We start from the raw sequence: 24712 nt of genomic DNA, 5'->3' as shown, positions 1-24712 counted from the left end.
AGCGCGATCTTGCAACCCCAAAATGTCAGTCCTCTCTTGTTTTCACGATATTCCCGTCACGGCCGTCAATCGAACTTGTTCCTGAGCGTTAATCACTTTATATTCCGTACGCACGGTTTTATTGAAATAATTATTGTGAAAAAAATATATTTTTACTTGAAAGCGCTAGGCAGGTTTTAAATTGCAATTATCATGCATAACGGAAAACTTGCAGAAAGATTGCGTTTAGCAAGACAATATATATAATTAAAAAAAGAAGATTATGTTTATTAATATATATAAATATGTATAATTACTATTTTTTATCAAATGCTTTTTAATCGTTTCGTATTATTATTTATCAAAAACTTGTATATTAAATTTACGAGTAATTTTATAAGTTTTGTGTGCAAGATCCACACACTTTATAAGCCTTTAATTTTATTAATTTTGTGAAAATATTTTTTTCTTTTCTCAGAGTTTTCTATAACTCGATAAAAGAAGGGCAGCGAGTGTGCCAATTACTGATACCATCTTTCTGGTTCACAAACTTTTGTCGTGTCATGCTTCTTGCTCGAGCATCGAAAGATATGTATCACTTTAGCCTTTCTTTCTTTCTGGCGGTACTGGATACACATACATCAACTCAACTGTGTCTGACCGTTAACCTTCATTTTCTGGCAATTGCCAGGTACGAAACTCCCTTACAAATTTACGTCGACATTTCGAGGAATATTCTATAATTCTCAAAATTTATAGCGGGATGAATGTTACAGTCTCTACAATGAAAATCCACTGCAACAAATCGCAAATTACAACAGTATTAAAAGCGGATAAAAATTCAAATCATATATTCCTAAATAATAAATACCTAAAAATTTGGAAAACAATTTTATCTGATTTATATTGTTATTTAAAAATATATGTTTTTGTTACATACATACACACAATCATATTTTCTTGTACTTTTTAATTGGAAATTGATATACATATATTATTTATAATAAGTAGAATAAATAAGTAGAATATTCTATCCATTTGCGCTGATTGCAGAAAGATTGCGTTTTATAGAATACAAATATATAGTTTTTTATACATTTTACAATTGGTATATTTCTATTTTATTTATCAAAAGCGACGTATTTTAAATATCAAAATGATGTCGAATTCTATTGATGTCTACGAATCGAAAAGAAAATAGAAGAAAAATATATTGCTAGAAATTTTTGCAAAGTGCGAATTTATCGTATCAAATTGATGCAAATAAAATAATAATTTATATTTATCAAGATTTAATTAAACTTCTTCATGTTTAAATACTAGATTTATTATTTCATATATAATGTAATATTTTTTATAATTTCGAGCATTGTCTGCGCAATAGAAGCTAAGTGATTAATTAAAGTTCTTTTAATTTCGAGCAAATTTAACATACGCCTTTCTTTAATACATGTGTGTTTTTAATAATTATTTGTATATTTTGCATAGCTAATATTTACAGTAGAAAGAGAAACAAACTAGAAAATTTTACGGTCAGAAAAGGCAAATGACAATAAATATTTTATATGTATAAAGATATGAAAGCGCGTGCAGAAAAATATGTTAGCATACGAATGTCTATTTTTTATACGAATGAGTGCGTATGTTCGTGTTAATGTGATAGTAAAAAAATTACTAGATTTAAAATTTAATAGAATAAAATGGGATTTAATTCTTATAGAATAAAAAAAATGTTATAATACATAATTCTACTATATATATTCTACTATATTTTGGCGCCTATGCTTGACAGAAACGTTCATTATTGATGATACCCGTTGGCTGCCGCGAATTGCATCTCTAGAGAAGCGAGAGTCGTTGAGTCGAAAAAAATCAGTTAGGACAACGACATCCGAACGACTCTCTGACGTCACTGACGATATTTCGTTAACAGGCTAAAATCAATCGATGATGCTCTTGACAAGCGAAGCCGTAGACGCATTTAGAGGCATAAGATTACGTCGGCCCTCTTTTTTGTCATGTGTTTGTGACAACATTTATTTTCCTCTGGTAGTTTCTCTCTGGAAACTGGTTTATTCGCGGCTTTGATTATTTTTTTATCATTGCCTTCATTTTGAGAGAAAAAGGCGAGAGAAAGAGAAAGAAGAGATAAATGAATCGACAAAGCCTGGTGACTCCTGTTTTCTTTTTTACCCTTCTTTCTCTCGTCCATAAATAAAGTGGCATGATGAAATAAAGATAGTAATCAAAGTGCTTTGTATCCTATAATCAATTTACTATATATTATAATATGCAAAGAAAGAGAAAGAGAGAGAGAGAGAGAGAGAGAGAGAGAGAGAGAGGGAGAGGGAGAGAGAGAGAGAGAGAGGGAGAGAGAGAGAGAATAGAGAAAAAAGAGAAAAATAAATTTAATTATTTACTTGAAGATTTAATAAAAAAAGAGGATTTATTGATATTATACTAGAAAAGCAAGGATTTATATAATTAAATTATTTGTTACGAAATAAGATAGAACATCTGTGCTATAAGTTTATTTTTTAATATTAGAGTTTACAGTGGCTTTCTAATTTTTAATAGCAATATTATGTTTGCTATAGCTATTAAACACACACACTGATGTATACCTTTATCTCTCTTCAGCGTTATACGATATTGAAAATATTCTTTTTAAAAGCATTTGGAAATATTTATTATTTTGTATTTTTATTGCAGATGTGCCAAGTGAACAATCCGTTTTTGTGATGCTGAACGGAGAAGAAAGCGAGCTTAAATTTTTAAATATCGCTAATCCAAAGGTGAGGAACCGTCTCTGTATTTACCATACACAAAAGCATGCTTAAAATTTAAAAATATAATATCAAAGCAGTAAGAATATCTAAGGACATTTTTGTCACATACATATATAAATTTAAAAATTAAAGTTAATAGCACTGGTTAAGGCTGCAATGTGCTATGCTATGAATATAAATATAGATTTATTTATTTATTTTTAAATAAATTAAAAATTACAATATCAATCAAAAGAAATAAAAAAACAAAACAATAAAATAAATGATGGAATTAAATCAAATTAATAGACAGAAAGAAAAATTTTTATGGAATGCATTTTAAATCTTAATTAAGAACAATTTCAAATAAATTTTCCATTTTTTATCTTATTTCCTAAGACAGACAAATACAAACAGAGAATTTAGAATTTTTTTTTTAATTCGATAACTTTGATTCAATTCGATAAATTTGATTTTGCAGACCGAATTGGAAAAAACGCCGTTGCCGGACGCCTTTGTTGTAATGTATTCGGTGATCGACAAGGCTTCTTTTCAAAGAGCCGAGGAATATCTCGCTCGACTTCACGATCAAGATCTTCTTCGTGGCAGACCGGCTATTCTGGTCGGAAACAAGGTCGATTTGGTTCGTTCTAGAGTGGTTTCGCCCCAGGGTAAGAAGCGCCTTTCTTTTTTACAAGTACTTTTTTCATGGTTTGATGCTTTTGTGATATTTTATAAAATCGAACGTTCGGTTAACATGGCATAGTACCTCGGCTAAATTCTAAGATAAAAATAAGATGACCGTTTATCTGTGACACTTATATCTATTTCAACTATTTTTATTTCTTTTATCAACGTAAAAATCTCTCTCTCTCTCTTTTGTAGATTTATTATAAAATAAAATTTATTATTATTAAAATTAAATTCTACAATAGATTCAATAAAGATAAGATTCTATTTTAATTTGTTTATGTTGTATTTTATCTGTAAGCAAAATATCGCTTTTTTTATCATTTAATTCAAGACACGAGGCTATTTTAGATTATCCGTATTAGAAATGCGGGGTACTATTTTATTTAAATTACTTTTCTATTTCAACTGTAATTTTTTTTATCCCAAATACCTGAATTGTGCTTTATAGACGGGAAATGTTTGGCCTGCACCTACCGCGCGAAATTCGTTGAAGTATCGGTGGGCATCAATCACAACGTCGACGAGCTCTTGGTCGGCATACTCAATCAGATTCGTTTGAAAGTGGTCCAAGGAAACCAGGAACACCGAAACAGTGGTGGCGGCAGCGAAGGCAGCGGCCACTGGTACAAATCCAGAGGTGTCGTGCGCGCCAGCATGAAAGCCAGACAAATGTTGACCTGGCTCTTCGGCAAAGAGGATAGTAAGTTTAAGAATTGCGAGAATCTTCACGTACTTTAAATTACAGCGATAAGAAATTGCAGGTCGAATTGCCCGATTTCTGTTTTATTAGTACGTAAGTACGACGCGCATGACTTCTTGAACTTTTTTCTCGAAGGAAATTCTATTAAAATTCAAAAACGCGTCAAGGAAGCTAATGTAAGAATTGTGAGAATGTAGTCTGAATGTATAGAACAAATATGTCTCTCTGACTCAACAAAATGTAATTTAAGGTTCTGAATCAAATGTGAAATCTTCACAATAGCATACGAGAATATTTTGTTATTCTGTAGGAAGAACAAACGGTCCGAGGACCAAAATGGATATAATTATCGGATGAACAAAGTTTATAAAATATAAAAAAATTTTATCATACATTTTTCGCTCGCGCGCGTTAGTATTCTAACGAAAAAATAATCTATAATGAGCAAAAGAAGTACTTATTATCGCATCGCTGAAACTAGTAGCTCTTAATAATGCGATCAAAAGTTCAAATCAATCATGATGATAAGAAAGAATTAAACTGGACCATGGCGTGAACTAGAATCACCACTAAGTTTACAATCTTATTAATAAGACCAATTACACACACTTAATCTTTATATTTATTACGTACGTGTATATATACAAAAATCTCTTACGTGTACACGTATACCTGCAAGCAAGCATATTCTATATAAATATACACACCTGTGTATCCTTAATCTCCCGTTGACAATTGTCGATTCTATCACATGACGACATTATGTTGTTGCAAATAAAATAGCGCTGCTATTCTTGCATTGTTAAATTGACTTGTATCGCGAGTGTCATTAGTTTCTCGTGTTCCAATGGACTTCCTGTGCAATGACTTTCGTTATTGCGTTGCGGCCAAATTTGTGCTCTATATGCTAATAAAGTTTTATACAGAAAAGTTACTTTTTTTTGCCATTTAACATTTTTATATATATTTACTACAGTTAAGAAAGACATTTAGTGTATAAAAATTAACTACTCTATGTTAAACTAAAATATATTTGTTATGTTATTGATAGAGTAAATCTATACATTGTATAAGATTCTTATATATCACTTGTATTACAAAATAGACGTTTGATTGCGTATTTTGATATGAAAGATGTGTTGAGAATTATATGATAAAACTGCATATCAAATAACTTTTAATTAGTAGTTTGCGTGCGAGGTCTGATTCTATCAATTCCTTAGTCACATATTTTATTAATTACATTATTTATATGTGAATTATTTTGTACTCAGTATTGATATAGCAAATAATATGTAATTCAATAATGTAGCATTTTGTGTGCAACATTATATCGCAGCGGAGATGAGATTTATCGTGTTTTGTGTTTTACTCGCGCGCTTCGCGAGAAAGAACGGAGAGTACTATCTAGTAACATGTGTAAACTGTAGATTTCAGAAAAGAAATATCCTTTTTGAATCTTTAAAAAGAGAGAGGATGAGGGTGAAGAATGTCTATAAAAGCTGTCTATTTTCTGCGATCTCCATGCCTGTACATCCGAATTATATGAATGTAGCATAAAATTTGAATGGCGCTTATATGATGGGAACAATGCATCAACGATGTGCAACTTTGCTCTTCTTATATGTGAATATTTCATCGTCCCTTGACTATGTATACGAGAAATTAACGTTTCGGATTACAATAGCGAATTGTAATAGACTTCCTTTCTCTCGTTATACAAACATTTTGAAGTGTTTTAATTCTTGATAAACCCAATAAAAATTAAAAAGTTTTCTCCGGCATTCTTCGTTATCGTCGCTATCATCGTTATTCTATTAATCAATCGTTAAGCGCAAGTTGTGACAAATATGCTGTGTGAATCATGAATTTAAGTATTTATCCCCAGATGTCTCTTAACGAGAAACCAAAGATTCTTATCAAGTGCCTTTGCGTATTTTTGTAATTTAAGCTAACTTGGTGTAAGCCCCATGAGTATCGTACTGTATATATATAATCTATTATTATACATATTATATTACGGATATACTTATTTGTTGTTAATTCATCATGTTACCTGCGAGATCGCGCCGCATCATATACTTGGTGAGCGTAACTTTTCTTTCAAACTATATAAACTTTATTTTAAATTTCTATTTTAAAGCTCATTAAAAAGTGATATATATGAAGTGACAAGCAATTACTTCCAAATTTTGCAATTAAAGTTACGCCGCCGAATAAATTTCCTCGTTCATGCCATTAGCATTCTTGAAAGCTGTGGATGTAATTTACTATTAAAATTGTCATTGTGTCTGTTCGCTGTAATATGTGACGTGACAATACTGCCAGTCCCTTTGTTTAATAAAATGCTGAAAATGAGAAAAATTCTACTGCTACAATTCGATATCACGATATAAGCAAGAATTTCGGAAATTCGATTTGCTTAATTCTGGTGTGTAAACATTTTCACATGATACATGTGAAATGTATCATGAACATTCATGAACATTCATGTAATATGAATCATGTTATTCATATAAACAACAATGCATGCGTTCATTAATATGTAAATTTATAGATCCACATGTTTGTTAATTTAAACTGTGGATTAATCAGCATGTTCTTTGATTAATTTTGACTTGATTCTTGCAGCTTTTTTTAAAATAAAACACTTAAAGAGAGGGAGAGCAATCAAAATAATTGAATTAGGATCAAATTATCGATTAAAATTAAGAGGAAAAATCTTAGAAAATTTATCGATACAATGAAATAACAGCTATATATAAATCAACATAAACTCTCATTATTTTCACAATTATTATTAGCATTACTTCTTCAACGATGCGGAGAAATTAACGGATCTCATCGCTTATCGAACGCACACTTCTGCCATGCATTTTTTTAAAATGCTTGCTTGTTTTTTTTTTCCGAGCTAATATCGATCGTAAATCGTTGCTATTGCGACGTTTTGTTAATAAATACTTGCGCCAGACGCATGCGCTTTGCACATTGATTATTTTATCTGGTGCCACATATTGTCAGTCTCTAGTTATGGCAGATTGCCATGCGACCAAGGAAAACAAGTTTTCGTAACCTCGAATATACATTTATGAATGTGATCAACGTTGGAACATGGGGATTGTGTACTTAAGAAATCCATAAAGAATGCACCCGCCAAGTGCATCGAATTGGCTGCGGATTTTTATCAAAAATGTATAATGCTCCTATTTGCAGTTTAATATAAAAGCACGTAAAATTGAAGATTTCTAACGTCGCCTTACACTAGGTAAGAATTTAAATGCAGTTTTACTAATAACTTATTAACGTGTACAAACTCAATATAATAATACTGTAGTATATAATAATAATTTATATGTGTAAAAAAAATATATATATGTAATATACATATATAATAATACTGTAGCATATGATACATAATGATACATTATTTTTTTTAAATTGCTATGGTTATTGTTTAAATTGTGGTGAAATAACAGGAGAAATTAAACTTTTATTTGGAATATCTTATAGCATATTTATTATTATAATTATTGTTACAATACTGCTTTAATTAATAATGCAGTTAAAACATTAATGGAATATTTTGATATTTACACTAGTAATTAATTATGTTTTTGTATTCATGCATTAAAACATGATTGATTTTTTCTATATTATTATTTATTACGTATTAATATATAAAATGTATGATTAAATATTTTTAATATATTAAGCGATTATTACGTGCACACAAAATATATATTTTAGATATTTTTTGGAAATTTTATTGATGTCCGGAAGTTATATGATCACATTCACTTATGGCATCTGGAAAGCCAACCACGTGCAAAGAAGCTATACGGCGATGGGAAGAAGAAAATGAGCAGGAAGCAGCTACGGCGACAGAAGTAACTTTAAGTTTCCAGTGGCCACCAATAGAAAAAATGGATAATGCATTAGCAGTTTTAGCCAATTGTGAGAAACTTTCCCTGTCGACCAATATGATTGAAAAAATTGCAGGTAAAAAATGTGTTGCACTTTTCTTTGTTAAAAAAAAAATATATATATATAATTATACTTGTCATTTTTAAGAAATAATTATATGATAGTAACCGTAAATTGGAACCGTAAAAAATAATTTTTACATGTTAATGTAATATATTACAATAAATATGATTTAATATATATAATTTTATTTTCTGTTATTGTATTTTACTACATTATATATAAAAGAATTATTATCTCTTAATTTATTGCAGTTATTAAATTAAGTTATAATTTTTTTATATTATTTAATACATCTTTAAAAAGTGACGTATATCTTTCCCCAGAATTATATATATTATTAGAAGATGATGTGTAATGCATAAGTACAAAAACGAAAAATCTTTGAAACTATTTTTTTTCATCTTACTATTATCTTGCATCGATTACTTCAACAATTATTTATAAATTTATTTGATTTATGTAAATTTTGATATATTTTACGTGCCTCAGATGTATACTCGAATTCGTGTCAATTGCCAGATGTATAATGCATGCATCTAACAAGCGGGTGGCTATCTCAGTAGCATGATGCAATTACAATGCGAATAGGATTATAAATTTCACGTCATTGTACGAATAGATCGCGCGAGGCGTGCATTAATACCTTCAATTGTTGTCACCAATTTACTTGTTAGAGACAATTAATGTCGCTGTCCATTACAATCTGTCGCAATTTCGAGCAAAGATTATTCGATTGTTTAAAACATTCTTTACATTAAATATATGTTTTTGCAGTATTATTACATTAAATCTTTGATTTTATTTTTAAATGTATATATACATTTTATAATATTTTATTGGTCATTATTACAATATGATTTATGCAATATTTAATATATTGATGTAAATTATAACTTTTATTATTAAGAATAAGAAATATAAAATAACAGAAATAACTTTATGCAATATAAATATTTAAATTAATTTTTCAAATACGTTATGTTTTGTTTTTTTAGGGATTGGCAATTTAAAAAATTTAAAGATTTTATCGTTAGGTCGTAATTTAATCAAAGGTTTCGCCGGTTTTGAAGCTCTGGGTGATACTCTTGTAGAAATTTGGGTTTCTTACAATTATATCGAGAAAATGAAGGGTATTCAAGCAATGAGAAATCTTCGTGTACTCTACATGTCCAATAATTTGGTGCGAGAGTGGAACGAATTTGCTAGACTACAAGAACTTCCAAATCTTCGGGATCTAGTTTTTGTCGGCAATCCATTGTATGAAAGTAATGAGGTATTATCCATTAATATATTCTTCAGTAAATATGAAACAAAATTTATTCGTATATAACATCATTTGTAATTTCTTAAAAATAATAATGAGTTATTTAGATTTTAAATTTTGAAAAAAGGAGAGAAGAAAAAGACTATGTTCTTTTTTAGATCGAGCAATGGAGAATCGAGGTTGCGCGGCGTTTACCAAATTTGGAAAAACTCGATGGTGAACCAATAATACGAACAGAAGAAAATCCAATCTCGATTCAATCAGCCAAGACTGACAGTCCATCGCATGATTTGCTTGAACAAGAATCTGGTTAATTTTTTGACACAGCATATTTTATCTATTTTTTACATTTTTCTTATATCTGTTATAAACATTTTATTATTAGATTTATCTTTATTATCATGCTATTAACATCTCATAATTAATAACATAATCATAAATTTGTAATCAGAGAAGATTATTAAACACTCAGATGTACATTTATATTAATTTATTCGTCTCACAATACAAGACAGATCGTACATACGTTTTGGTGGTTGAAAAAGGTTGAAAAAGCAAATACAGTAGAGTTCGATCGAATTCGATGCACGAAATATATCGAGGATCAGACAGACGAATCTTCGAGAGTTGCTCTTCGTTATCATTTGTTTCTTTTTTTGTCTGTTCTCTTTTGTCATACAAGGCGTGCGAAATATTGAAATGTCATAGACATATGTTTATAGATCTGTTTTTTATAGCTGAACTGGCTGCACTAGTCAAAGTTTATCTTTCTCCTTCTAACGTGGAAGGAAAAAGATAAACTCTGAATTAGTGCCACTAGCACAGCCAGTTCAGTTATAAAGAACAGACCTTATGTGAAATGTGTTACGCAGGACGTTTGTTTGTATAATTATCGTATTTTTTTCGTGTAATTACGTAATAAAGTGCGTTCACGCGCGCGTGATACGTGCATTAGAAAAATTGACATATGTGTATATGTGTGTGCGTTCGGCTGAATTCTTTTTTATTTGCCTTTCCGCTTCATTTTTTGATTTCGGTTCTTAATAAGATTTATTTGTCTGCGTTGCCAATTTTATTTCACATCGATGATATATAATAATATTAGTTTGAACCTATATGATGTTTCTTACATAAATATACATTATTTGATCTCACTCAATTTAAATTATTTATAATGGTTACTACACACAAATAAAAATCTCATTAAAATTGCTTAGGATATTTGATAAGATAAGCACAATATTCTTATTATAATTCGGTTTCTTATAATCTTCGTATAATCTTTTACACTTTAAACGTAATTAAAATTTGGCTCAATGAGCAAATTAAAAAAATTGCATTTTGAGAAGTTAATATATTAATTTTCGTTTTTTTTTAATAGTGTAATCTTTTATTCAATTATCACGGGCGCCATGTACTTTAACATTAGTCACGAAGAATTCGTCACAATTGCGTCGAAAAATTGAAAAGTCTACCCAGAAAATAAAAAAAATAGAAAAATCTTGTGCTGAGAACAATGTACACAAATTTTCTAATTAAAACTGCATTAAATTTTTAATGGTTAGTCTGAAAATAGATTTTGTACCTTTGAAACATTCTTGAATTTTGTTTTCTTTTTCGATGCTGAAGAGATTGTATAGTAAAATATGTGAGAGAAGAGTCTTTGTTTTCGTCGCACAAGCAGTATGTTCAATGAGAGAAGTCATCATTAGTCCTTCAGGAGATACATTGTAGAATTATGTAGATGGTGAAAAGATAGAAAGAAGCTTTAGCCAATGATGACTAAGAATAAGAAAAATATCATATATCGATCCTCTCGGTTCGATCCGTGCCGTCGAAACGACACCAAGGCGGCGCGGCTGCTCTTCGGGGAGGAAAATACATTTTCAAATTATTAGAAATATATATATATAGAAGATTTTAAATTATTAGAAAATATATTAAAACAATTTTATTCTAGTTTGATTAACAAATACACATAGTTAAAAATATTTTTTTAGAGAGCAAGATATATTAAACTTTTATGTGCTTTTAATTTTATATTATTGACGATATATTTTATTTATGTTTAATGATTTGATTAGTGCAATCAATATCTTAAGCTAGGTAGTAATGCCATTATTCGTTGTGTCAAGTTTGCATTGTTCAAAAAAAAGAAATTTATGCGATTTAATTAGTTCATATACATATATCTTTTTTAATTTAAGAGAATAATAAAGAGATTCATTGTATTCATTGTATTTTCCTCCCAGCTTTGTCGTGAATCAAGTTTGCATAATCAAAATAGAAATCTCCATGTGAGCAGTCTCGATGACTTTCTTTTTTATACAAGCTGTTTGCGAAAATAATTCGATTCAAAGAAAATCATCATATACTCTTATAGTATATATTTATATTTCTATCATGAAAATTTCAATTTCTGTTCGCAATTGACACTCGACAAACGAAAGTGAAGTCGCTCTTCCACGAACGGAAGTCTCGTTTTTCTTTTGAATGATATGAACACTGGTGTTTGTTTCTCAGAAAATCACTTGTAAATACGCGCGAGTACTTAAATATCCACGCGGGCCTTTCTGTATAAAATATAAAATAAGAAATTTTGCGATTGCTCCGGTGTCGAGCCCGACGAGACGGCTTTTAAACATTTATCTTTAGCTACGTCACATTGACGTGTTTTACGGTTTTCGTGTGCTGCATCGCTTTGCTTCTCTACACCTCTCCTTTGACACAAAAAATAGTTCTGATATATTTCTCTTGATCCTCTTCTTCGGGCCTTTCCTTTTTTTTCTCTTTTTTTTCTTTTGAACCAACACTGATTATATTCACAATTTACACTGAAATAGATCTGACGGATCTTTAGGATAAAGATTGGTAAAAAGATAGGCAGAGAAAGATAGAGAGTGCTTGAGAGAGAGAGAGAGAGAAAGAGTGAAAATCGACGATATACCGCAAGGATGGATTTAGTTCTCTCTTTTTTTTCTCTTCGATCTTCTCATTGACTCTTAATTTTAGTATACAAGACTTGATGGCGATTGCAATACCGCAAATTTCTTTTTTTCTTTCCTTAGCACGTAATGTTCTTACGCGGCGAATCGTTGTTTTTGCTTCTTTACAAAGTCGAGAGCCATTTTGTCGCCAATTCGGGTTTCTAGAATTTGAAGGATCGGATGATCTAGAAACAAAAAACGGAGTTACTTTGCGATGGAAATAAAGCAGAAACTATAATGTGAAAAATATAAGTAAAGAAGATATTAGTATATACATATATTTAAATAATATTATTATAATATTATATATAATATATATTTTTCAATAAAACATTTAAATATATTATTACATTTCCAATCATTAAAAAACATTTTAATTTTTAAATATTTAATCAAAACACTTTAATATAAGATTATATATTTAAAATAATTTTTATTTTTACATATTTTTTATATTATAAATCTATAAATATGCAAAGCTATAAATAGATCCGTGATTAAAAATATCTCTTTAAAATATTTAAATTTTTATATTTATAAATTTAGAAATCTATCAATATATATCATTAATTTAAAGAGCCAAGAATCATAAATTTTACTGTTCGTAGAACTTGACTAGTTCGCGACTCACTCCGATTTTTCTGGTGCATAAGTGGTAATTCCTGATGCTTGAGGCCGTGGAAATTATCTATGTTAGTGTTCGTGTCGGCAACGCCAGGTATGGTACCAAGCCCCAGGAAAGCCTCACCCGCGAAATCATTTGCTGTGAGAACATCGTGATCCATCACCGTGAAAAGAATCATCGCGTTAGGGTCACGACACTGCTCCACGTGTACCGAACTTAAAATAAAAAAAGTATACGTATCCATCAAAACTAAATATCTTTTCGATTTTTGTCGATTGTCTCATATGAAATAGATGGTAGGATAAACATGTTACATAAGAATATCAAGAGTTTTAATTAACAATTAACTTTTTTGAATATATTACTTTTAGAGTGAAAGAGAAGATCAATGATAACAGAGTGTGATGTAATATTCAAAAATCTCTCAAAAAACTCACAATTCAAAACACTCATCAAACATGGGATTTAGAGTCCTCTTTTTGACATTAGTTTGCTGCTCGGCGCAATGCTCGAACATTCGTCGTGGTAGCAATTCGATTATAACGAAAGGATCGCTGAATCCATTTGGGTCTAACGGTATGACATCTCTGGCGTTTATTACTTCAACGCAAAGAGAATCGTGATTCAAATAAGCTCGCACCGTTAGAACTCCGTATTCACAGGTAGTTGTATTATATTGGTCCTAAAAAAATTAACATATAAACATTTCAAAAAGTTAAACGTTATGCTACGTGTACTGCATATTGTATATATTTGCGAAAAATGTTGAAGAGTAAATTAATTTTTTTAAATCATATTTTTAAAAAATTAAAAAATTAATTATACTTGTTTTATTAATTAATATTTTTAATATCTTGTATATATATATATATTATACCAGAAGGCGTTGATAATAAAATCGATCGATCAAGAAAGTCGTATCCATTTTGTGATATTGAAGACGTTCCTCTGCATTCATGAAACTTTGACGACGTAATACTTCTAAAGGCAAGCCCTTGTCGTCAGCATTGAAAAATTTCACTAATAAATCAAGTGCCTCATGTAATCTTTCGTAAAACATCACTGGTTTATCCTACAAATAACGATTTTTTTTTTATTGTCATTTATGATTTAAATTATTCACAAGTATGTAAATTCAGAGATTTCAACATGTCGTCCAAATTGTCAAAATAATTTCATTATCTTTTTATTATATAATATTATTATAAAAAAAGATTTATATACAATTATGATAAAGACATAATTACCTCGGCATTTCCATCCATTTGGCTGCCTAATTCGCTAAGTATTACTTCCCAAATGTCTTGCAGAATGCGATTGAAATTCGCAGAGAGTAGAGCTGAATTGAGTGCCACCAGGTGAACATCTAGATATTCGACGAGAGGTGCTATCGCCTCTGTAGTCGGTAAACTATCAGGGGACCAAGCCAAGTGAAACATTGCCTTCTTTAAAGGTGGTCTCATCTATAAGTAAGATAAAATAAAAAAGGAAAAATTACTTTAAATATTAAAAAATTATGGGGGTTTCAAAAATATAGTGGTTTTCATTTCTCATTATAAATATATGTATTTTCCCTCTCTCTCATGCTGTATATAATTATTACTAATTAATAGCGATAATTGCATAACTTTTTAATATGAATTTGCTAACACCTAATCATTTATAGTAATATAGTCGCAATTTTGTCATGATAATAATAGTGTCAAAGACATTTTTAAACCAAGAATACAATTACACTGCGCTGATATGATGATCTATTGGAAAAAGTAACGAGTTATTAATTTAAATCACGATAGTAGGATACTTATATATATCATAGAATGTATGTATATAATATGATAGAGTCTCAAACTATAAAATAAAAAATTACAGTTGCATTGCTTCGGAAAACCCAATTTAAAATTTAAGCATAACAATTTTGATATTTTTTCATTTATATAACATTTATATTGAATTTTTTCTCTTTTTTGTACCTTTGCTCCGATTCTCGAAACTATCTGATTGATGAAGAGCAACATTTGTTCAGGGGTTTGTTCCAGCGGTGTCATCAAGGCATTCCGCCATTGCATTCGAGCAGATTCGCCTGCTTGATTCTCCAAAGCCGTCAAAACTTGTTCTACCCGAAGTTCTTCGCCCAGGGTCAACAACCATCTTCTTACATATTCGAGACCATTGATAGCTACGCACATCTGAAAATAAAATATAATATATATCAGTTAATAGTTAATTGTAAGTGCTAATAATTGACTATATCACCGTTATGTTTGGCGCGCACGAGCGCATATATTATTATTATATATTTTTTACTATGAGTTTTGAATCACTCTAAAAAATAGAAGAACAACAAATACAAAAATTCTTGTAAATTTTGAACTCTATTTTAAGAATCAATAATTAGATGTAATAATAGATAATTATAATAAAAATAATTAATAAGTATTAAAAAATAATGCATACTTACATCTTTTTTTATATTATATGTATAAGTGTGTGTACATATATATGCATAAATTTATTGTAAATATAAATTTATATTTTTATATACTTTTTTATTTATTATAGTCTTTATATATATGTATATTATTTGTACATAGGAAATAATGTGCTTTTATATGTTTCTTATATAAGACAATGTATTAGCAGAAATATTTACTTGCGCTGTACATTACGTATCATGCTTCGCTTGCCATGCAAAATTGTAACTGCATCTGACTGCATTTGCTTAACAAAATTATTTTGCAAAGCATGGAATGCGCTATACTATCTGTATACTAAAGCGAAGCAATCTCTACCTGAGCGATTACCTCATCTGTGGTTTTATACGGTGTATGTTCTTCATAATATCCGCTATCCGCCAGCTTCTGATGCGTTATCTCTGCGTAGTAAGCCGCAGAACTGCAAATTGCCTATAGCAGATTTATAAGTTTTGATACTATATTGCAAATATATAATTATATTGTGTATTTTTAATTATTATATCATCTATTTTTTGTATTAAAAAGATCTTCGAAAGAAAAATTTTATAAAAATAAAATTTTACAAATTTATTAAAATATTTCAGTATATATAATTTAAAGTATATTGCAAAATTATAGAAAATTTTGTACGCAATATTTCTGTCAGGAAAGTTATAGGCGATATAAATGTGTTAAAATTGTTAAAAAAAATTGTGATTACTTACATCGACAACTTTTAGCACAAAATTATAAGATGCAGGTAGATCTGGCCAGGCCAATTTCTTCCAGAATTCTTTAATCTTTGAGATTAGAAAAGACAAAAAATATATAATTATTAATGTATTATTTCTACAACAGAATTATAATTTTATTTATTATCATTATAATATTACTGCAATTGTTTATGCATATAAATAAAATCAATTTGATAAGAAAATACCTGATAAAAGCAGGCAACGGCATCGATTGCCGATGTGCAATGTTTGACGAAATATTCTCCAGTGCAGATCCGATCGAGTTCCGCCGCTCTTCGTATTCTTTGAACTGCTTTGAGCTTCGCCAGATCCAGCCATTTGTCGACAGCTGGTCTGAACCATTCATAATATTTGCAGATCGCCAAAGTTTTATGGTCCGATTGCGGTAAGTTCTCCTTCATGCTGAAAGCAACGAGTTTTATATTCGATCATATTTTGTATCAAACTTTACGCTTCTTTTTAACACAAAATACGTGTATACAATGTAAAAATAATTTTCTTATATTAAAATTTTCTTATATTAAAATAATCACATATTATAAATATTATATAAACATTATAAACGTTATATTTATTAACATTATACACATTTATTTTATAAAGTAATGTATTATTCATAAATATTAATACAGAGATGCATTAAGAGATTTACTTTACGAAATCTTGAAGTGCCAAATAAAGCTCGAATATTGGCGTTCCTATCTCAGCGCCGGGTGGCAGAACATATTCCTCATCTCTATTTTGACCGTGCAGCTGCAGACAGGCAGTAGTGACTCTTGCACCAAGCTCGTTATGCATCTATGAAATCAATCGTTTTAATTATGCGCAAGTTCTTCGATAGGACAGAAGCACAAGAGAAGAAAATTTATTACTTCTGTCATATTTAAGCCACTGTGTTATAGTTCGCGCCGCAATCATTTTAAAGCATTTTATTCCAAGTTTGCAAAAACTTTTTAATACTCTACTGGCTGATTAAGAAGCTATTATAGTTCAAATGTAGTTCTTACTAAGAAAAATAGAAATGGAATTTTCATTAGAAATTGATACATGCCTAAAATTACTACGTGTATAATTGTGTATAAAGTTATTCATACACAACCTAATATTTTATTCAAATTATAGTTATAAATTAAACATTTGTGAAATAATCTTTTACCTATATTAAATATTTTATTATAATTCTTTTTATTTTTTATATTAATATTTTTCATTTGTAATATTTTTTAAACATGATATTACATTGAATTTACTTTCATAAATATATTTTTTAAACATGATATCACATTGAATTTACTTTCATAAATATATAATAATATGTGATGGACTTTAAAACAATCTCCTGTATAAAATATTTTTGTTACTTTAGTAAAATTTTATCCTAAATTTATTTAAAAAATTTTGTGTGATATACTTTTATATATCTATAATTATCAAATTATGAACATATCTGAGTAAATTCAAAATAATAGCAAGAAACTACGATATTTTGATATAGACTGCATATTTTTTTGGCATGAAAACCAAAAGAAGAACAATATTCTTTTGGTAGAAAAGTGTTTATCTTGACGTGTAATGCATTAAAATCCGTTTAAAATTAAATTTCGCTTCGATGAAACTGATTTTATGCGTTGCCACGCATAGTACTTCATACAGCGTAATAATTTGTTGGATCACGTATGCGTCGCTTAAACACCGTAGCGTGAACTCTAACGGATTTGCCGACTCGGTAAAATTTATATGCAAAGCTATTAAAGTTCAATCTCGTGTGTAATTGTCGCCGTAATGCACGAGTCGCCGGTGTGTGCGACGCTATGCGACTTTACTCGAGAGAGGTCTCGAGAGTCGTGCCGGATGTCAACTTCGATGATGTAGTTAGCAGGGATAAACGGGAGTTGTGCTCGCACACGCAGCAAGCAGTCTTGCATTACAAAACTTTTCAAGTATCTGTACGGTAAACTGTTTGCAGAGAAGAGCACTAGTCAAGATATGCATCGGATGCATCAGAAAGTTTCAAGTATCTCCGCGCGAAACGTATCCGTGTGCAATTTGCCCGAGAGGGTTGTCATAATTAGTTTCCGGCTTGAAAACTGGCAAAACAAATGAGCAAAAGGACATAATTTCATTAAAAGTTTGCTTAATTAATTAAATTTGTTTTAGCTTGATGCGATCGCATTTAATTCTCAAGATAAGATAAACAGATGTGATTTTGAATCGATAGAAATCGCTTCTCGATCAAGTTCTTTGAGTTTAAAATTTTCCGCTATAAGACTAAACAAATTTAACTCCAGTTCGTTAAAAAACTTTTGCAAGAGAGTAAAATTTTGTGACATCTACGATAGGAATTTAATCAGAATTCGCGAGAGATGTCGAAATTTGAGGTGTGCAAGGGCATTCCTAAAAATGCAAAAGATATGTAAATCACGCATTTTTTATATTCTTTTTCTATCTTGTAAGAAACAGATTATTTCTTAAAAATTTATTCTATATATGAAGACACTTTTATTTTTAATACAAAAGATTGATTAGACAATCACGTTAAATTCTTTTATATTTCTTTGTAGTTTTCCGCATTTATGTTAATATTGATAAGAAATAATCGGAAGAAGGGGAAAACTCTCTAATTTTAAATCTAAGAAAATCTGTAATTTTTTAATTAAAATATATTAAAATAAATAAATTATTTTCTATTTAATAATTAATTAAATTCTATTCCATATTTTTATATAATTATACTGCTAATTGATATAAATGCCAAAGCAATTAGTACAAAAATAAGAAGAAAAAATTTAGTCGTTTGATTTTAGAAATTATCTATATATGATTTCCCAGAAATAAATTTTTGGAATTTATTTATCCATTTTTCGGAAAACGGTGAGCAGGTACAAGTGCGTTCCTCGTGATATTCGTATATCATGATATATCGTATATTTTAATACATTTTATGTAAAATCGTTTTTACATAAAATGTATTAAAATATTATGAGTCAATTATACGTAATTTTCTCTTGATAGTTTAAATTTTATTTAAATCAAAAATATATGTATTTTAATAATAAAGAAGAGAAACGTTGCAATATAAAGATCTAATCATTTGTTGATAAATTTGTTCTACTAAGATCAAGATGCTCTGTATCCAAATGTTTTAAACTTCTAAAGAAAACTTCCAAAACTTTGCCTCAGAGCAATTTTATACAGATTTGAGCAAGTTCGGACTACTACAGTTTCCGAAACAATAATCACAAATAATTTATTAAATTTATTTTTCGCAATTTCGCATTGCGCGCAGCTTTTGGACAATCGAGTGTAAAGCAATCACGAGGCATAACGAGAAATATACTTGTACCTGTGGTTAAAGCTAAATGTACAAAAGCAAATGAGTGGGGCGTCATTTACTGAACTAGCGAGCGCATGCAATTAGTACGCGTCAAGTGCAGCTGTGTACCACTAGATGCATGCAACGCGTGCGATAGTCTTTACTCGCGATGGGAATTATTATGTCGCAAAAGAAACATGCAGCAACGGCGGAAAATAAAGAATCGTTGAACGGTGAATAGTACGAGGCAATAGTGGGCATCGACATTTTCATAAATCCAGTAAATGCGGCTATAATGCGGAAGGAACTGGACGTTGACTCGTACACAATGAATGGACAGAGAAGCGCAATTACTCTATTATTGACGGTAAAACGGCACTAAAACGCGTGCGTTTGTCATCTTCGGCCCAGATACTTCAAATACACACACATAATGTGTGAGAAAGCTTTATAAAATATATCATAATATCTGTAAAAAAAATATAGTAATGCCACTTTGAATTACTTTGGTAGGCACACTATTGCCCGTTTTGTGCAGTTTGCGAATATTCTTTTTTTGCGGATATTGATGTGTGTACAGTTGAGAGTGTGTGCTATCTCCTCGTGTTGAGAAACTATAACAAAGACTCAAGTACTATAGAATCGCGAGCTTGGATCACCAATCAAAATAGATTATAATTGCCTTGAAAAATTAAGGTGTATATAAGGTATACATAATAATACATATAATAAAATATATATTAAACAATTTACTAAATCGATCTTCTATCTTTTTCCTAGACTGTTTCTCTTTTTAACTGTATACTCATATATAGTTTCTTCTATTTTTATTATTTATTTTTTATACAAAATAAATTGTAGCATAGCTATACAATGTATTATAGCTATACTATGTACGAAAGTTAATTATTTATTGATGATATTATTATAATATAGTAATTAATTTATCACTTTTTAATGAGTATGCAGATAAAAATACGACGTACATACGACAGTTTCAACAGCTTTTACATTATGCAAGAAACTTGAAATAAAAGGTAAAGAGAAAAAGAAATAAAAAAAGGGTAACAAAGAGAGATAAAAAGAGAGATAGAGAAAGAGAGAGTTTAATATTTTGTGGTGCCGATGAAAAAAATACCTCGGAAGTGTTCTCCATGTGTTTCGCCACGTGTTCCGCCAGCTATGGACAAACATCTCGTGTACAATAAAATCGCGCTGACCTGATGGACATTTATAATTCGTTGTCGTATAATACGCTTTCTCTTAACCTAGCCCTTTCAGGTCACTGCGACTTGTTTATTTACAGCGTGTCCGGTGCAACATTATCATAATTTTCATTGCTTTATGATTTATGCTTTTATCTTTTTTTGATGCTTATTTTTTACAACGTAACAATTAATTAATTTATGTATTGCCATCCGTGTATTTTTATATAAAGATATGTATATTATAAATTTATTTGGGACACTCTATATATAAACAATAAAATGTATTGTCATTTCAATGCACGGACGTCGACCGGATTTATCTATAAATAAATAACAATTTGATAAATTAAATATTAAGTTGAAAAATCAGAAATTTAATTAAATTTAATTTGTTGCAAACACAATCTAGTTACGAATGTAAACATCCGTTCTTAAATCTGGACGGCTTTGAAAAGAATTTATCAAGATGATATTTTTTTTTTAATTTCGCACGATCGACGTCTCAAATAAAGCGTTTAAGCCAAACATAGCACATCCAGCTTAACGACACAGTGAATAAAAAATAATGATGTGTTATGCGACAGTGTGTCTTTGACGCGATATATTGTTGCGAAATCACAAATGAAAACCTATCGTTATAAGTATCTTTTATGATCTGTTTATGAGGTATGTTTCTCTGCCACTTGTGTTCTTACCAGCTTTTCCAGTTGTTTGTAAACTGCTGAGAAATATGGCACACCATTCGTACTAAAACACAGATTTAATATATCATAGACAAACGTAAAAAAATTATGCCAATATTTTTGATTTACGTCAAAAAAGTAATATTTTTATAAAAATGCTCATAAATTATAAATATTATAATAATTAATTTAACAATTCTACAATTTTTATTTTATAATAATAATTTTACCAAAACGTTGCAATTTCTAAATTCGTGGAATAATACTGCTGTTTAATATCGCTAAAAATGTTGTGTATGTTAAAGATGTAAGTAACAATAAAAAGTAATCGAATAATTTTGTACTTTCTTATACTTATTGATAAAATTCTTCATACATATAAGTATTAAATATTTTTTAAATATATTTTAAATGTATTTTATATCATTTAAATCTTTATGTTGATTAACTCGTCTCTTAAAGCAAATTTAAAAGAAACTTACCCTTCAAAGAGACTGTTATAATATAAAAGTCCCTGTTCCAGATCAACTAATAATGCGGTTACCAAATTTGTAAAATCTTGTAAGACTCGATCGATATCCTGATCCGGTTCCTGATCATGGCACATAGTCTGTTGCCTAGTATCTTCGTACCTGTAAAATTCAGAACAACCTCGATAAAAGTTTTAATATTTGTCTTACGTTTCATGTTTCTTTTGATCTTTTTTGTATAGCTATGTACTAGTTTTATATAGCTATTTTTTATTGTACATTTTTCCGCTGCGTGATTTTATCTCAGAGTTTATGTACAATTGATTATTAAATTTTCTTATAAAACGGTTGTAAAAGAAAATAAAATAAGAAAATAAAATAGGAAAAAAGTTTTATTCAAATAAAATTTATTATTTTACATTGTAATAAAACCAATTTACCATTCGAGAGTTCCCTTTCTAAGGGCAGTAATAATCTCTCCTCGGATTTCCTTGTTAAAAGGACAGCAAGTTCGAAAAGCCTTCATATTCGAGAGAAGTCCCAGACATCTAAACAACAACAGTTATTCGTATTATTATACATATTAATTACATCATTTAAATATATCAAAATTATAATTAATTCCTCAACGTGTTAAGAATTGAGGAACATATTTATCCTTATTTTTCTAATGTTATTCCAAAAAATAAATTTACCTAAGCAGGTTATCCAGTTTCGATATAGTCGGTCTATGTAGAGGTGGATAAAGTATGCGATGCTGTCTGACCTTTTTTAAAGATACCTCTAAGAAATCATTAAAGGAATCTGCCAGGCACTGTTCTGCGTCGCGCGAAAGAGTTTCAGTATGCCATCGACTGTCAAGTTCCTAAGTTTGAAAGATATAATTTTAAACTTGTTATAGTCATTTGATGGTTTCATACATTAATGCAACACTGTCGCGTATAAGATGATAAAATACAAGTTAGTTCTGTTCTTAAAGTTACCTGAAGAAGACGATGAAGCGTTCGTGGATCAACGGCGTGCTGTCGGGAACTCGCCACCCATCTTATCAAAGCTTGTTGCAATTCAGTGACGTCACCTTGCACCGCGTGTTGATGTAAAATTGTCAATGCGGTTTGCGGCAGTTCTCCAGTGAAGTCTTCCTAGAGAACACACCAGTGCGTATAAAAACACGTTTGATTAAAACAATCCTTAAATTATGAACAATTAAGTAGCTGTAAAATACAACTCGTATAATTTTTACAACCTTGCTTTAGCACTTTATTTAATGTTTTGAGAGAAACTGTGTGTTTAGCTACTTATCTAGTTTTCTTGTTTCTTTTAGAATTTTATGACAACACCTAGTTGATACGGTTCTCTCTCTCCCTCTCTATATTATGTGTTTAATAAATATGGAGATGCACGATACATTATATCATATTATGGAACAATTTATGGCGCCATTATATGCAATGTATGACATAAATACGGCTATCACATGGGACAGTGTTAGATAATTATACATACCCCTTGTTTGTTCATTTCATGATTAAGGAAAACTGTGTACAGTCTCTCCTGTTGTCTCAATTCACCCCAATTATCCTCCTCGGACCCGCGGTCCTCTCTCGTTGACAACCATAATTTCAGTCTGATTCTACCTTGTATATTACTCCTTTGTGTCCGTGCCTCCAATTTGTACCATTGGTCCACTCCAGTACTCGGAATATCCTGCATAAAGATGATGTGTATTAACATTTCTCGACATTTTAGTATTTTTGTACTATATAGTTTGTATAATTATTAAGTATTTGTTATATTATTAAGATATTGTACAAAGCATAGTTTCAAAAAAAGATCTTTTCAAAATAATTAATTTTGATAATTTAATAAATATTTTCAGTCGGTATATCTAAAGTTTGCAAATATTATTTTCCAAATTGATAAATTTATGATTCTAGTCTATTTATTGTTGAAGTTTGCTAAATTTAATAATAAATTTATTATAAATTAAATAATTACCACTAGAGAGATGTTTACACAACCTAGGAAGTCGTCCTGACTTCCAGATCTAGCGCTCTGCGCGATTTGCTTGAAGAATCGCCCGAGCCCTTTCACGCCTCGCACCTCGTTGAGTTTGATTACCGCATCGAACACCGAGGACTCGTCGTCGTGGTCCCTGAAATCATCGATTTTGCAAAGTCTTTATTCTATTGGAGAGAGAATTTTATACATCATATATAATTTCTATCCAGATAATAATTAAGATTGATTATTCTCTTAACTAATTATTTTTTTAAATTTTTTAAATAAATTTTAACATAACATTAACATAATTTTACTTTCTTTAATATCCGCTTTTTAGAAATTTATATTGTATGCATTTATACAAACTCACCATATGTCCAGATGAAGAATGTCCGTGTTGATGTCGTCGATGTCGCTAAAAAATAAATCAATGGACGATTATGTACTACTATACGGATTTGCATTACTTAGGCTAATAAAGGATCGTCATTGTGAGCACCAATTAAGGGGCAGGCCCCAAAGTTTGCGCTTACAAACGAAACTTCTCGTTCCAGCGCGGGCTCAACGTGTGCGGCTTCACCGATGTAGCTCGTATAAACTTCGCGGGTAAAGCACCGCTCAAGGATTCACGGTGTTCCCGTCTGCTGCTGTGTTCCTTGCGCTTAAACGAAAGCCTGAAACTGATTTTGAATAAGCAATTAACTAATCATCATCATTCCATCATAAATGCTCTAAATTTCCAATTGTTTTCTTATATCACAGTGATCTCTAATTATTAAACACTTTTATTTAATTTTTGGAGCGCCGACTTAGCTCTTCC

The 24712-nt window shown here is 30.0% G+C and overlaps 3 protein-coding genes across 8 annotated transcripts in view; 2 read left to right on the top strand and 1 right to left on the bottom strand.

Moving 5' to 3' along the window:
* LOC115239302 (GTP-binding protein RAD) overlaps positions 1-6164 on the top strand; it is a 43209-nt gene extending 37045 nt beyond the window's left edge. Inside the window, exons 6-8 of the mRNA XM_029813765.1 lie at positions 2692-2774; positions 3229-3418; positions 3889-6164. Of these exons, the coding sequence (XP_029669625.1) occupies positions 2692-2774; positions 3229-3418; positions 3889-4178 (563 nt within the window). The 3' untranslated portion in view covers positions 4179-6164. The remainder of the gene's footprint in view (positions 1-2691; positions 2775-3228; positions 3419-3888) is intronic.
* Positions 6165-7186: 1022 nt separating this feature from the next.
* LOC115239301 (dynein light chain 1, axonemal-like) lies at positions 7187-9733 on the top strand. 3 transcript variants are annotated; one of them, XM_029813764.1, is made up of 4 exons: positions 7187-7332; positions 7888-8139; positions 9219-9400; positions 9550-9733. In XM_029813764.1, the coding sequence occupies exons 2-4, from the start codon at positions 7941-7943 to the stop codon at positions 9703-9705; spliced, it is 537 nt and encodes a 178-aa protein (XP_029669624.1). In that variant the 5' UTR covers positions 7187-7332; positions 7888-7940; the 3' UTR covers positions 9706-9733. The 3 variants fall into 3 exon arrangements, with proteins under 3 accessions (XP_029669624.1, XP_029669623.1, XP_029669622.1); XM_029813763.1 differs by having other exon boundaries at positions 9162-9400; XM_029813762.1 differs by having other exon boundaries at positions 9123-9400.
* Positions 9734-9870: 137 nt separating this feature from the next.
* The window catches only part of LOC115239300 (BAI1-associated protein 3), a 79434-nt gene continuing 64592 nt past the window's right edge, over positions 9871-24712 (bottom strand). Inside the window, exons 8-27 of one of the 4 annotated variants that reach the window (XM_029813758.1) lie at positions 24426-24572; positions 24263-24307; positions 23887-24043; positions 23395-23595; positions 22872-23030; positions 22584-22753; positions 22329-22436; positions 21901-22050; positions 21431-21482; positions 20666-20707; positions 16867-17012; positions 16400-16616; positions 16185-16259; positions 15796-15909; positions 14977-15192; positions 14251-14466; positions 13881-14075; positions 13441-13685; positions 13010-13218; positions 9871-12563 (exon numbers count right to left, since the gene is read on the bottom strand). In XM_029813758.1, the coding sequence (XP_029669618.1) occupies positions 12472-12563; positions 13010-13218; positions 13441-13685; positions 13881-14075; positions 14251-14466; positions 14977-15192; positions 15796-15909; positions 16185-16259; positions 16400-16616; positions 16867-17012; positions 20666-20707; positions 21431-21482; positions 21901-22050; positions 22329-22436; positions 22584-22753; positions 22872-23030; positions 23395-23595; positions 23887-24043; positions 24263-24307; positions 24426-24572 (2956 nt within the window). In that variant the 3' untranslated portion in view covers positions 9871-12471. The remainder of the gene's footprint in view (positions 12564-13009; positions 13219-13440; positions 13686-13880; positions 14076-14250; positions 14467-14976; positions 15193-15795; positions 15910-16184; positions 16260-16399; positions 16617-16866; positions 17013-20665; positions 20708-21430; positions 21483-21900; positions 22051-22328; positions 22437-22583; positions 22754-22871; positions 23031-23394; positions 23596-23886; positions 24044-24262; positions 24308-24425; positions 24573-24712) is intronic. The other 3 variants (XM_029813759.1, XM_029813760.1, XM_029813761.1) reach the window with 3 other exon arrangements.

Source organism: Formica exsecta, unplaced genomic scaffold, assembly GCF_003651465.1.
Source record: "Formica exsecta isolate Colony F162 unplaced genomic scaffold, ASM365146v1 scaffold37, whole genome shotgun sequence".
NCBI lineage: Eukaryota > Metazoa > Arthropoda > Insecta > Hymenoptera > Formicidae > Formica > Formica exsecta.
This window is presented reverse-complemented; position numbering and strand designations above follow the sequence as displayed.

What these genes read in the sequence shown, in the direction of transcription:
- LOC115239301 (XM_029813762.1), top strand. Translation starts at nt 7,941, where the DNA reads ATGGCATCTGGAAAGCCAACCACGTGCAAAGAAGCTATACGGCGATGG. An exon ending in TATGATTGAAAAAATTGCAG is followed by an intron (nt 8,140 to 9,122) that starts GTAAAAAATGTG and finishes TTGTTTTTTTAG; the next exon opens with GGATTGGCAATTTAAAAAAT. An exon ending in CATTGTATGAAAGTAATGAG is followed by an intron (nt 9,401 to 9,549) that starts GTATTATCCATT and finishes GTTCTTTTTTAG; the next exon opens with ATCGAGCAATGGAGAATCGA.